This window comes from Manis javanica, chromosome 16 (genome assembly GCF_040802235.1).
Source record: "Manis javanica isolate MJ-LG chromosome 16, MJ_LKY, whole genome shotgun sequence".
Taxonomy (NCBI): domain Eukaryota; kingdom Metazoa; phylum Chordata; class Mammalia; order Pholidota; family Manidae; genus Manis; species Manis javanica.
In genome coordinates this window covers 53,146,928-53,160,123 of record NC_133171.1, presented here as the reverse complement: position 1 = coordinate 53,160,123, position 13,196 = coordinate 53,146,928, and the positions used below count along the sequence as shown (strand labels likewise).

At 48.9% G+C, this 13,196-nt stretch overlaps 1 protein-coding gene across 1 annotated transcript; it reads left to right on the top strand.

The window, feature by feature from the left end:
• Positions 1–832: 832 nt before the first annotated feature.
• Positions 833–6,028, top strand: PIM1 (Pim-1 proto-oncogene, serine/threonine kinase). The gene is made up of 6 exons (XM_017658258.3): positions 833–1,311; positions 1,418–1,524; positions 1,611–1,661; positions 1,750–2,116; positions 3,636–3,812; positions 4,552–6,028. Exons 1-6 carry the CDS (start codon positions 1,230–1,232, stop codon positions 4,707–4,709), a joined length of 942 nt encoding a protein of 313 aa, XP_017513747.1. The 5' UTR covers positions 833–1,229; the 3' UTR covers positions 4,710–6,028.
• Positions 6,029–13,196: the final 7,168 nt, after the last annotated feature.

Genomic DNA, 13,196 nt, shown 5'->3' with positions numbered 1-13,196 from the left:
AAGCGTTGTTCTCCCCCAGTTTTATTCCAGGCCTGTGACACCTCCACTCCTTCCATGCAACCGCCGTGACTCACATCTTGCAGAGCCTTCGCCCCCTACGCGCCCCCAACACACAAACCCCAACGATCCATCCCGAGCCCACAGCGCGTCGTCAGCCCGCCCTAGCCTACTTGGAGGTCTCGCGTCTGAGTCACACAGAAAGACCACCCTCGTCGGCATCCCCACACAGTCCCTCACATCCCGGCGCGCCGGCTGCCTGGCCTCCCCGCCTGACACGCAAAGGCCCAGCTTCTGTGCGCAACTTGTTATGCTCCAGCTCGAGCCCTTGACCCAAAAACCTCCCAGCAACCGAGAGCCTGAGAGCCGGCCTCCGGCGGCCTTTGATGGCTTTGTTATTGTTTGGGTTTGAATCGATACGCCCCTCCCCATCCTTCCTCCCTCGCGGCTCAACACCCAGCTCCCGCCCCCCCTTACGCCCCGCGCCCCTCCTCCTCCATTTTGGCGCCTTTTCCTTCCCGCCACGTCGTGGCGGTGTAGACCATTCTGGCCGCGAGGGCGGGGCGGGGCGCGGGCGGGGCGCGCTGCGTTATGCAGATCAGCCTGCCTCTGGTTGGCTGGAGACGCGCCGGCGGGGGCGGGGCCGGGGAGCGGCTACAGAGCCCGCGGGGCGGAGGCCAAGGGGAGTCGCCCAGCCCCGCTGCTTCCCCACCCCCTCTCCTCCCACGGCCTGCCAGGCAGCCCAGCTCCCCACCTAGGCCTCCCGGAGAGGCCCCGCCCCGTCCCCGCCCGCCCGCTCGCCCTCCCCGCCGGCGCGCTCCGCCCCTTTACTCCTGGCGGCTGGGCGAGCCCGGCGTCTGCTGCAGCGGCCGCGGTGGCGGAGGAGGCCCGACAGGACTTCGTGGCGGCGGCGGCGGCGGGACCGGCAGCAGCAGCTACGAGCTCTCTGTGTCGCGGCGCTGCCGCACAAGCCCCACGAGCCTCCCACCCCGCCGCCCTCCGCGCTGCTTGATACCGCCGGCGTGCCCGCCAGCCGCCAGCTCCGGCAGCGCCCCCAGTCGTCCTCCGACTCGCCCTCGGCCTTCCGCGCCAGCCGCAGCCGCAGCCGCAACCGCAACGCCACCCGCAGCCTCAGCCCCGGCCATAGACACAGCTACCCGCCCAATCCCGGCCCCAGCTCTTGCTGCAGTTCCTCCAGACACAGTCCCTGCGCCGACACCCTAGGGGTTGGGATGCTCTTGTCCAAAATCAACTCGCTTGCCCACCTGCGCGCCGCGCCCTGCAACGACCTGCACGCCACCAAACTGGCGCCGGGTGAGTGCCCCCCCGCACCCGTTGATGGAGGAGCGGTTGGATCCCCTCAGGGTGGGAGCTGGGGGCTCAGGGCCGGCACTGAGTTCCCTGTTCCTCTCTCTCCTAGGCAAGGAGAAGGAGCCCCTGGAGTCGCAGTACCAGGTGGGCCCGCTACTGGGCAGCGGCGGCTTCGGCTCGGTCTACTCAGGCATCCGTGTCGCCGACAACTTGCCGGTGAGTGGACGCCCTGCCGTGGGGAGGGCGCACGGGTGTGTTTTGGCCCCGGCGAGGGGACCTAACGGAGACGGGGGGGTTTCCAGGTGGCCGTCAAGCACGTGGAGAAGGACCGGATTTCCGACTGGGGAGAGTTGGTGAGTGTGCCCTGGAGGGGGCGACCCCCAGGATGGGCGGGGGGCATCCTCCGACGGCAGCCCTAACACAACTCCCTCGGCCCTGCAGCCCAATGGCACCCGAGTCCCCATGGAAGTGGTCCTGCTGAAGAAAGTGAGCTCGGGCTTCTCCGGCGTCATTAGGCTCCTGGACTGGTTCGAGAGGGCCGACAGTTTCGTGCTGATCCTGGAGAGGCCCGAGCCGGTGCAAGACCTCTTTGACTTTATCACGGAGAGGGGGGCCCTGCAGGAGGAGCTGGCCCGCAGCTTCTTCTGGCAGGTGCTGGAGGCCGTGAGGCACTGCCACAGCTGCGGGGTGCTCCACCGCGACATCAAGGACGAGAACATCCTCATCGACCTCAATCGCGGCGAGCTGAAGCTCATCGACTTCGGGTCGGGGGCGCTGCTCAAGGACACGGTCTACACGGACTTCGACGGTAAGCCAGGCCGGGGAGGGAGCTGCCGGGGAGGGAGCTGCCCAGGTGACTTGGCCTGGCCTGGAGGCCTTGGCCAGCTTTCCTCTCCGGCCCTTTGTAAAGGTCATCGGGCCTCCTGGCTCGAGGTTAGCAGGGGTGGGGCGAAGGAGAGCTTCCTAGTGTAGTAAAGCCGGGGGTTTCAAGCCAGCTGAACCTGTAATGTTTCTGGCATGCTTTTATTTTCTAAGTGGCATTCAAGCTTTCCTCCATGAACAAGAGGTTGTGGGCAACCGGCCGTAGCCCAGATTTCTGAAGTCTGACCCAGTTTCCCCGCCAGTAAAAGGATGGGAGTGGGAAAAGGGAGGTGGGAGGTGGGAGGTGGGAGGGGGAGAGATGAAAATTGACGCCGGTTTTGTAATTTTTGTTTTGCCTTGTGAGGGAGTTTTCTTTAAGGTAGTTTCTAGAGCTGTTTTTTCTCCCCTTTAATCGAGAGACGGATAAGGAATAGAAACAGTTTACTAAATAATTCATTTTGTTGGATTTTCTGTGTGTGAGGGGTGAGGGAATCGCGAACGAATGTTGTGAAATAAGATCTCTTGCTGCTTTGAAAATTAGTTGGGTGTCTCCTCTGGATGAAAACGTATCCTAGGGAGGGGCTTGGAGCGGGTTCTTTGAGAAAAGATGGGATGGAGAGCTTAAGATCAAAGCAAAGGAGGGTGGGTCATCATCTGAGCGGCTTAACCTAACAAACGACAGCCTTTAACAACTTGTGACTCGGGCTTGTGGTTTGTGTTTATTTGCCCTTGGAGGACGCTGGGTTGGGCTGCATTTTTTGTATTTAACAGTTAATGGCTGGCTAGGTCCAACCATGTTTTTTCCTTCTAGTCTATTCTGCCCCCTGGTGAGCACCAGCGGGATGGCCCCTGCTTTTTTTTTTTTTTTTTTTACAACTCAAAGTTTGTAAACAGGAATCACGTGGTCTGAAACCAGCCCTGCAGCTCCTGTCTGCCTTTCAGTGTGAGGAGGAAGGGGTGTGAGTGTCTGCCCCTGGGCTCAGATCAGAGGGTAGGGAGGAAGGCCTCCCAAAGGGCACCGTGACTTAAGATGTTGTGCAAGTGTCCTTGCCTGAATTATATCTGGGATAAGAATCTCACCCCGGCTCCTGGGCAACATTTAACGCAGTTTAAGGATTGTGGGATACCTCCTTTAATTGTGTAGGCATTCATCCCTGCTTCCTATTGCGGGTGGTCCTACCACACACAGGCCTCAGGCTTGGGGTCTCCAGCCAGCCCTGTTTGCTTCTTGGAGCAATTTGTGAAGAATTTCAGTTTATGGTCTGGGCTGGTAGAGAGGTGGGTAATGCTTTGGGTTGGAGAGATGCCAAGCTGCACATCCACTCCTTTTTTCTTTAGCTGAGGGGAGAATGGAGTTTACCCAGCTCCTGAGAAGTAAAGGTGCCTTTTTTTTTTTTTGAGAGTCAGTTGCTTTGTGTTTTATTTTTGCTAAAATCTTGTTCCCTTCCTATTCCCCTGGCTCACAGGGACCCGAGTGTATAGTCCTCCAGAGTGGATTCGCTACCATCGCTACCACGGCAGGTCGGCGGCCGTCTGGTCTCTGGGGATCCTGCTGTACGATATGGTCTGTGGAGATATTCCTTTTGAGCATGATGAGGAGATCATCAGGGGACAAGTTTTCTTCAGGCAGAGGGTCTCTTCAGGTAACTTCTGGGAAGCCCCTTGTTGAGGAGAAGCAGGAATCCAAGGCTGTTGTTAGTCCTCAGGGAACAATATTTGAATTGGGGAGCTTCACTCTCCATGAGACACAACCATTTGCTTAGCAGGCTCTGTAGGCCAGTGATTCACACTTGAGAGTTGGCTTCCAGGAATTTAATTTGAGTATTTCTTGGGAGGTCAGAGGAAGAGCATGTGTGGGAATATCAAAAAGACCATGTAGTCTTGCTGATGTTTTTTTTTTTTTTTTTAAATACCAACAGTCTTAATCCCTCAGCTCCTTGCCCAAGGAGTAAAAAATCTGAGGCCTCTGAGCCTTCACCCCTAATGCAGGCTCTCTAAATATTGGGGTACTGGTGACCTCATCGTGGGTGGTAGTCATATTTGTAAGTTGGTAGGTGAATTGAATCACCTCAGTGATGTCTCATCAAAATCCCTTATCATTGTCATCCTTCCTATTTCTGGTGAGTGGTGTCATAGGAAAGGCCCCAGCTATTGAAGTTTGAAAACCACAGGTTTAAGAGGTGGGGGAGCTGTTTTTAGCTGAAAGCAGACTGGAGGATCCAGGTGTTAATACCTTCCCATTGAAGAATATGGGTTCTAGAAAGTTCACTCTCTTTGTTGGACAGCAGGCCTGCGGGCCCCTGAGAAGCAAATTAGGAAGACCTTTGCATTGCACAGACAAGTTGAGTCAGTCATAACCTGTGTCTGTCTTGTTTTCTGCAGAGTGTCAGCACCTCATTAGGTGGTGCCTGGCCCTGAGACCATCAGATCGGCCATCCTTTGAAGAAATCCAGAACCATCCATGGATGCAAGATGTCCTTCTGCCCCAGGAAACAGCTGAGATCCATCTCCACAGCCTGTCACCAGGGCCCAGCAAATAGCAGCTTTTCTGGCAGGTCTTTCCCTCCCTGTCAGATGCTCAAGGGAGGGGAAGCTTGTTTTCAGTTTCCCGAGTACCAGTGACACTTCTCACCAAGCAGGACAGTGCTTGATACAGGAACAACATTTACAACTCATTCCAGACCCAAGGCCCTGGAGGCTGCCTCCCAACAGTGGTGGGGAGAGACTTCGCTCCAGGCATCCTAGGCCTCAGCTCCTCCTGTAGATGCTCTTTCCTTCTCATAGGGGTCCAGCATTGCTGGACTCTGCAAATTCCTGGGGGTGGGGGGTGGGAGCGGGTCAGAACCCTGCCATGGAACTGTTCCCTTCATCACGAGTTCTGCTGAACGCCGCGGTGGGTCGGGTAGGGGGAAATGGGTTGGGGTGGGATAGGACTAGCACCATTTTAAGTCCCTGTCACCTCTTCCGACTCTTCTGAGTGCCTTCTGTGGGAACTCCGGCTGTGCTGGGAGAAATACTTGAACTTGCCTCTTTTACCTGCTGCTTCTCCAAAAATCTGCCTGGGTTTGGTTCCCTCTTTTTCTCTCCCATCCCCCTCCCCCCATCCTTCACATGAAAGGTGCCATGGAAGAGGCTGCAGGGCCAAACGCTGAGCCACCTGCCCTTATTCTGCCTCCTTTAGTAAAACCGAGTGAACTGGTCTTCCTTTTTGGTTTTTACTTAACTGTCTCAAAGCCAAGACCTCACACACACAAAAATGCACAAACAATGCAAATCAACAGAAAAACTGTAAATGTGTGTACAGTGGCATGGTAGTGTATAAGAGGATTGTAGTTGATCTAATTTTTTAATTTTGCCTTTAAGTTATTTTACTTTTTTTTTGAAAGATGCGCATTCTAACCTGGAGGTCAACATTATGTATTTATTTATTTATTTATTTGGTTCCCTTCCCACTCCAAGCTTCCACAGCTGCTGCCATTGTTTTCTTTCCTCCTTTCCTCCTCTGACTTGGGGACCTCTCTGGGGAGGGCTACAACGCCTGCTCTGTTGGTAGGGTGACGGGACTTAGGCAGGACAGCTGCTGCGACTCCCTCACTGCTGCAGGGCCCCTTGCCTGCTTTAACCGTGTGGGTGTGGGTTCTGCGGGTGGCTGGGAGGCGTGTTGCTGACTTGTGTATATAGGATAGATATATGAAAAGCAGTTCTGGATGGTGTGCCTTCCGGATCCTCTCTGGGGCTGTGTTTTGAGCAGCATGTAGCCTGCTGGTTTTATCTGAGTGAAATACTGTACAGGGGAATAAAAGAGATCTTATTTTTTTTTTATACTTGGCGTTTTTTGAATAAAAACCTTTTGTCTTAACGTGTGGTTTCTAAGTGTTGTCCATGCAGAGACATGCTATTGTGCCTTTACTGAGCACCTTGTGAGTGCAAAAATCCTACCCTAGGAGAAAAAAGGAGCTTTTAGCCTACATCAGTTTCCTGCACCAAGACTTTGGGATAGTCACCTTCATGAAATGAACATAGGGCCAAAAGGGTAGGGGTGCCAGTTTTGGAGATTTGGCCTGAGGAGGCCAATGAAATCCCAGCTGCTTCCCAGTGTAAATTCTGGAGCTGTGTTCATAGAACTTATGGCTTAGTTGGGCTGGTCACATTTCATGAACTAGCGACTTGTGACCAGAGGTGTTGGAACTGTCCAATGTTTCCATCATTGCAGAAAGCTCTGTTGGACAGGGCTGACCTAGTGGTATCAAACAACTACTGCTAAAATTGAAGCTTCAACTCCCACTAGTAAAACATTTTGAGCATGTACCCTTGATACAGTTTAAATTTATTGAGAATCTATATACCTGTATTACTCTAGCATAAGTTTCTGATGGAAGTTCCCATCTTTAGTGTGGGGTTTAGTCATTAACAATAGTGGATGGGTGGAATTAAGGTAAGTAGGGGTTCCCCTGCCATGTGCTTGACAAAGGACTTACGGGAGTAGGTGAACTATTTTCTTAACTGCTTGGGCTGGGCTAGTTTTTCTAGTCTGTAGTTTCTGTGCAGGAATCTGTTCAAGCCCTGTTCATTTTCTGTGTTTAAACTGGGTGATAGAACCCATGAATCCACTTAGTACACGCGGCCTGAATATAGCTGATATGCTTGAAAGCACATTAGAGCGTGTACCACTCAATTTGCATACTAAGTATTAGTAAATGTTGGTTTCTTGTTTCTTTACAAGCAGCAGCGACAGTTCAACCATTCTTCCTTCCCCGTGGGTTTTCTTGCTCCCACCCTTCAGAGCATGCGTACACCCTTTGATTTGGATACTGGCCTGGATTCAGTTGCTTGAGGGTCCAGTCCACAATGCCCCCCAACTTCTCATTGTCTACCCTTAAGCTTGGACCAGTTCCCAAACCTAGATCAGCCCCCATGTAGCTGTGAGAAAGGAAGGAAGGATTTCTTAGTTCTGGGGGCTGATTTTCTGAGTTCCCCTTTTCTCTTATCTCCCTCTCCCTGCCCCAAACACACAAACTCCCAATCTCTTGGAGTATAAGGGTTGCATGCCTCATCCTTTCCAGTAAAGTTGACACTTTAACAATTAATAATTGCTTCAAACCTTTAATGAAATCTAGCAAAGCCCCACCCTTTTCTCCCTTGAAATGAGTTTCTGGCAGTTTCCCCATCCTCTACTGAGATTGCTAGGGGTGATGGAAGACTCTTTGAAGAAATATGTATCATGTCCTACTAGATGCAAGATAGGGGCGGTATGGGAAGGGTGAAAGGTCATAATCCTCTCATGGGCAATTTAGAATCCGGCATGGAAAGACATCTGAATAACTAATATGACTGTGTGGCACAGGAATATAGAGGGGAGCAATGGTTAGGAGCATCAACTTGGAAATCAGTCTGGAGCTTTGAGTCTATCATTCCTTACCTGATTGCATTGGGCAACTTATTACCCCTCTGAGACTAGTCTCCAAATATACCCTTTGATTGGATTATCAGGAAGATTGAATTAAATACAGGGTGTGAACATGGGACATTGTGATTTGGGGAGGGGTATCTGCACAGGGCTCTTCAGTTGTTTGGGCAATGCTTTATTTCACACGCTGGATGATAAAGACTAAGGTGTTTGCATTATTCTTTATAGCTTTTGGTTTGTCTTAATATTTCATGATACATTTTTTAAAGGATTGAACAAATTTGTGCTTACTACATAGGAGGCAGTTATTATTGCCCTTGGCTGAGGTGATCTGGAAAGACTTAAAAGAGGAGGCAGCATTTTAACTGGACTTTGAAGGATGAATCTTAGATGTTCAGTTGTAAAGTGAGGCACTGAACATGCGGATAGAGCAGAGAAATCCAGAGGGGCAAATGTCTTCTCCCCCATGTAGACGAGGGGTCAACAAACTACGGCCTGCTACGGATTCTGGCATACCACATGATTTTCTACAGCCTTCATGCTAAGATCGAATGTTTTCATTTTTAGATTGAAAAAAGATCAAAAGAAGAATAACATTTTTTTTTTAGAGGGTATCTCTCATATTTATTGATCAAATGGTTGTTAACAACAATAAAATTCTGTATAGGGACTCAATGCACAATCATTAATCAACCCCAAGCCTAATTCTCAACAGTCTCCAATTTTCTGAAGCATAATGAACAAGTTCTTACATGGTGAACAAGTTCTTACATAGTGAATAAGTTCTTACATGGTGAACAGTGCAAAGGCAGTCATATCACAGAAAAAAAGAAGAATAACATTTTGTAACATGTAAGGATTATACAAAATTCAATTGTCAGCATTCATAAATAAAGCTCATTCATTTCTGAATTGTCTAAGGCTGCTTTTGTGCTAACTGGCAGAGTTGAGTAGTTGCAGCAAAAACCTTATGACCAGCAAAACCAAAAATATTTACTCTCCAGCCCTTGCAGAAGGAGATTGTTAATCCTGTCCTGGTCTCATTGATCAGTCAGCATCTTTCCTAACACTTAGGGATAATAGCTAACACTCATTTAGCACCTACTATGTGCCCAGCACTCTTCTGCATGCTTTGCATGTATTAACTTATTTGGTCTTACACCAGCTCTCCATGAGGTAGCTGCTATTATTTATCCCCATTTTATAGATGGAGAAAACTACAGTACCATGTCAAAGGTCACATACCTAAAAGTAGCCAGGTCAGAATTTGGACCCAGGCAGTCTGTGCTCATTACCACTCTGCTATTATGCCACTTAATAAATATTTGTGTGGAGTAGTCAACTCAAGTTCCTTCAGGGCCCAGGATCTGGAAGTCAGAAAAGTTCTTCCCCGGACTCCAGAGCCTGGCAGGCAGTTCTGTTCTGTGGAATTATTCGTTGTTGGCTCTTGTGAACTACCCTTCAATGGAGCCTGGGTGGGGAGGAAGAGTTGGAGGCGGTAAAGGGAGGAGAAAGGACAAGGGTTGGGGCGGCGGGGGGTGGGGCAGTGGGGGTGGTTAGGGGTGGGGCAGGGGCACATTTCTTGTAAATGTTGTCAGCTCCTTCAACTGCTCTGCTGGTTCTTGGAAACCCTTACCACAAAGGACCTATCGAGAACAGTGTTAAAGCAGATATGGCCTCATCCCCCAGTTCATTTCCTGCCCAGGCTTGCGCTAGTAACCCCGATTGCCAAGAGCAAGGTTGCAGTGACCCCTCAGCATCGTTATGGGAGGAAGTACAAAAATAAGCAGAACTGGGGCTGAGCCAAGAGGACAGTCTTTGTTTTTATTTGTTGAAACAGGATATCCGATGTACAGAATTGGAGTAATCATAATCCTTGGTTCGTGAGATATTCTCATCATTAGTCCAAGTATGGCCTGCTGTTACTATGTTTTATTGGGTGGTGAACATTAGTAGACCTTAGCAAGAAGCAGACATTAACAATACCTATCTGTCTATATGATCCTCTTAGACCACTCCTCACCTCTCCTAGGTGTAACCTGCTGTCCTGAATTTTGTGTTTAGCACTCTTACATTTCTTTTAAAAAGTTTTTATTTTATAGGCACGTCTTCTAAATTATGGTTTTGTTTTACTTGTTCTCAAGCTTTATAAAAAGAGCATCATGCGTGTATGTAGTGATCTGGAATGTGCTCTTTTCACTCATCATTGTCTTATAAAGTTTCATGCAGATTGTAGTACATGGTTAATTTTCATTCTAGAATATTCCACTATACAGACAGGCATGTAGGTGGTGGCCCATGATGGCCAGTCTTTAGAGGCCCCCTGGGTTAAATAGCATTGGAGGTCAGTACACACAGCAAGGTGTAGCCTTTGCCCAATACCCCAGAGTGAGAGACAATAATCATGAAGCCGTTCCAGATTTATGTATGGAACACCTACTTTGCACCAGTCACCATGCTGTAAACACCGAGAACTCCTTTTTCATGCTGGGGTAGACAGAATAAGGCTTCTCCCGTCTGCCTCCTTTAGGGTTCAAACTGAGCAAGTAGAGAAGTGTCGCCGCAGAGCAAAGATCCGATGTTGTGTGGATCCCAGTGAGATCTGTGGATCTGGCAGTGACTCTTATGTTTGTGGTGTGATGTGTGTACGTGATGTGGGTGGTGTGGGGGTGATGGGTGTGTATGTGTAGTGTGTTTCTGCTGTGGTATTGAATGATATGGAGTGATGGTGTGTGCATGAAGATACGCATGTGTTTGCTGAGCGGTGAAGCATGGTGGTATATATATGCTGACAGGTGTGCACTGGGGTATGTGCAGTAGAGTGTGTGGGGTGTGAGTGTTGTATATGTGCATGTCGGTGTGTGTGCCACTGTATATACACACTCATTCTTGGAGTTACCACCTGCTCACCCCACCTGCACTCAAGAATCTATTGCTCCACTCCGAGGCCTGGCTGCCTCCTTTTCCTGCCTCTGCCCTGATTCCTCCCTTTGCCCTTCCCTCCTCTCACCTCTCTTCATCTCTTATCTTCTTCCAGATCTCCAACTCAGATCCCTCCTCCCATAATTCTCTTCATTCCTTGTCCCAGCAACTCCTCCAGATGGCCCATGTCAATATACCTTTGAGATCTCATCCTTATTTGACCTCCTTGCTACCTTCATAAAACTGTTGGCCCCTCCCTCCTTCTTGAAACTCCTTCCCTGGTTTCCTCAGCCCTGGTGTGTCTTCGAGCCCTCTGCTGCTTAGGCCCAGTTTCCTCTCCCTCTCCTCACGCTGTCAGCTCAGGCGCTCTTCCCCTTCTTCACCCCCACGCCCTCTGTTGGTCAGGACCTTGGCGGGAAGGAAATGGCACACAGAGTGGGTGATGTGAGGAGAGTGTGAAAAAGAATTACTCACCACTGTGTAGGGCCGCCTGTTGGGAAGCCGCAGGGGCAGGGTTGTGCCCTGGGGCTCGCATCAGGTGGCAGTGCTGCTCTGGGGCCCAAGGGGACGAGGAGGGAGCAGGAAGTGGCACCTTGTCAGTGTGCAGAAGCCTGCCGGACAAGCGGACAGGCGTTGGGACTGTCATTGGGAGATGCAGTCATCCCGTGGTGACCCTGCAAGGAAGGAGAAATGAACACCCTGGCTTCTCTCTTCCCACCCTCTGACGTCTCACCGGGGCCTCCCATCCGCTGAACCCGATGGGAAGCCAGAAGGCAGGGAGTCTGCAGGCCACATGAGTCGGCCTCTGGGACTCAGGGCAAGGTGGAGAAGGGTAGGCAGTCGCTCTGGAGAAGCAAAAGGAAGATCGCCTGTACGGCTGCTGTGGGACTGGGCCTTCTCCCCCTGGCTTCCCTGACTCATGATTCCCATAACTCCAGCCCAGACCTCTCTCCTGAGCTCCAGGTCTGGTGGTCAGTGACCTCCTAGATATCACTGCCCAGGTTTTCCCAGGAACCCAGTAACTGAATATCACTCTTGTGCCTGCAGGGAAATGATTGAGACCTCCCAAACCCCTGAATCTCACCCTGAATCCCACTTCTCAGATCCATCCATGAAGCTCCTGAGAAATACAGAGGCCCACAGAGTTTCTATGTGAAAATAGTTTTTCTTCCCTGATTATAAAAATGGCAAGTGCTTTTTAGTAAAACTTATGTATAAGGTGAATTAAAGTTATGTGATATAATCCTATCACACCAGAAAGAAATCATTTTTATCACACCCAGACATATATATGTGTGACATATATAAAGTATTTTTTTATATATACACATATATTATCTATATATAATTTTATAAGACAGAGCTCATATATTTGGCAAGCTGTTATTTTTTCTCCCACTTGACAATATGCTATTGAAATGTTTCCATTTCAAAAACTATGGAAAAACATGATCATTTTGATATGGCCATAATATGGATATATATTACTAATTTGTATAATTCCCAATTTTTCCCATTATATATGAAATATTCTGTTACCAGGTGAGGCTTTGTGCAAAGACCAATTGTTGCTTATGCCCATACCCATTATACTTTTCTTCTTTGGTAATAGAACCTCTGGTTTTTAGCTGACTATATGGTCTTCCTTAAAAGTAAAGACTAAATTCCTCAGGTTCCCTTGCAGCTAGCTCTGAACCCATGGCAGAGTTACCCACACTGAAATGTAAGCAGAGATGTTGTGGGAGCAGATTCTGGAAAAATTCCTTAAGACATGTAATATACACCCTTCCCCCTTAGAGGAAAGGGGTTGCTGTTATGACAAGACTGTGATGAGAATGGGAGCTGAGTAGACAAAGTGAAAAGCTCCCTTGGGCCACTCCCCCACTATTACTTTATTTCATGGCTTTTACTATTTCACCAGAAAAATACTTTTCACCTTTAAGTTAATGATTTTTTTTAAAGTATGGTATCTTTAAGTAGACCTTCTTGTATCATGATCACAGGGTCTGCCCCCTCCTGTCCCTCATGACACTCTCTCCAATTTACAATGCAAGTCCACTAAAAAGTGAGATTTGACATCAAGCCAATTCTTATTTGTTTACATCAGTCCTTGGGGAAGATTATATGGTCATATGAATACTCTAAAATGAAAAATAACTTAAAATGTGTATTTGGCTCTGGAATGTGTTCCTTAATCCAAGCCATTTTCACTGATGGAGTACAGAAGGGAATGAACATTTCTTTTAAAACCAACTTGATTGAGGGATAATTTACATACACTAAATAGTACCCATTTTAAGTGCATGGTTTGATGTGTTTTGACAAATGTAACCACTCTCACAGTTAAGATATAGAACATCCTTGGTCCTTTGCAGTCAATCTCTGCATCCCACCCCCACCAGCCCCGGGCAACCATTGATCTACTTTCTGTCACCAACGGTTAGTTTTGCCTGCTTTAGAATTTCATTTAAATGGTGTCATACAGCATGGGCTCATTTGTGAGAACAACCATTTATTGGGTGCCTAGCATGTGACAGACACTTTGCAAGTGTATAATCATTTCCCTTTTAAAGGTGAGAAAACCAAGACTCAGAATTAAATAATGTATCAAGGTCATATGGCTAATAAACAGCAGAATAGAATTCTAAGTTGATCTGTATCCAAGTTCAGGGTTTTTCCTTATATAATACACTACCAC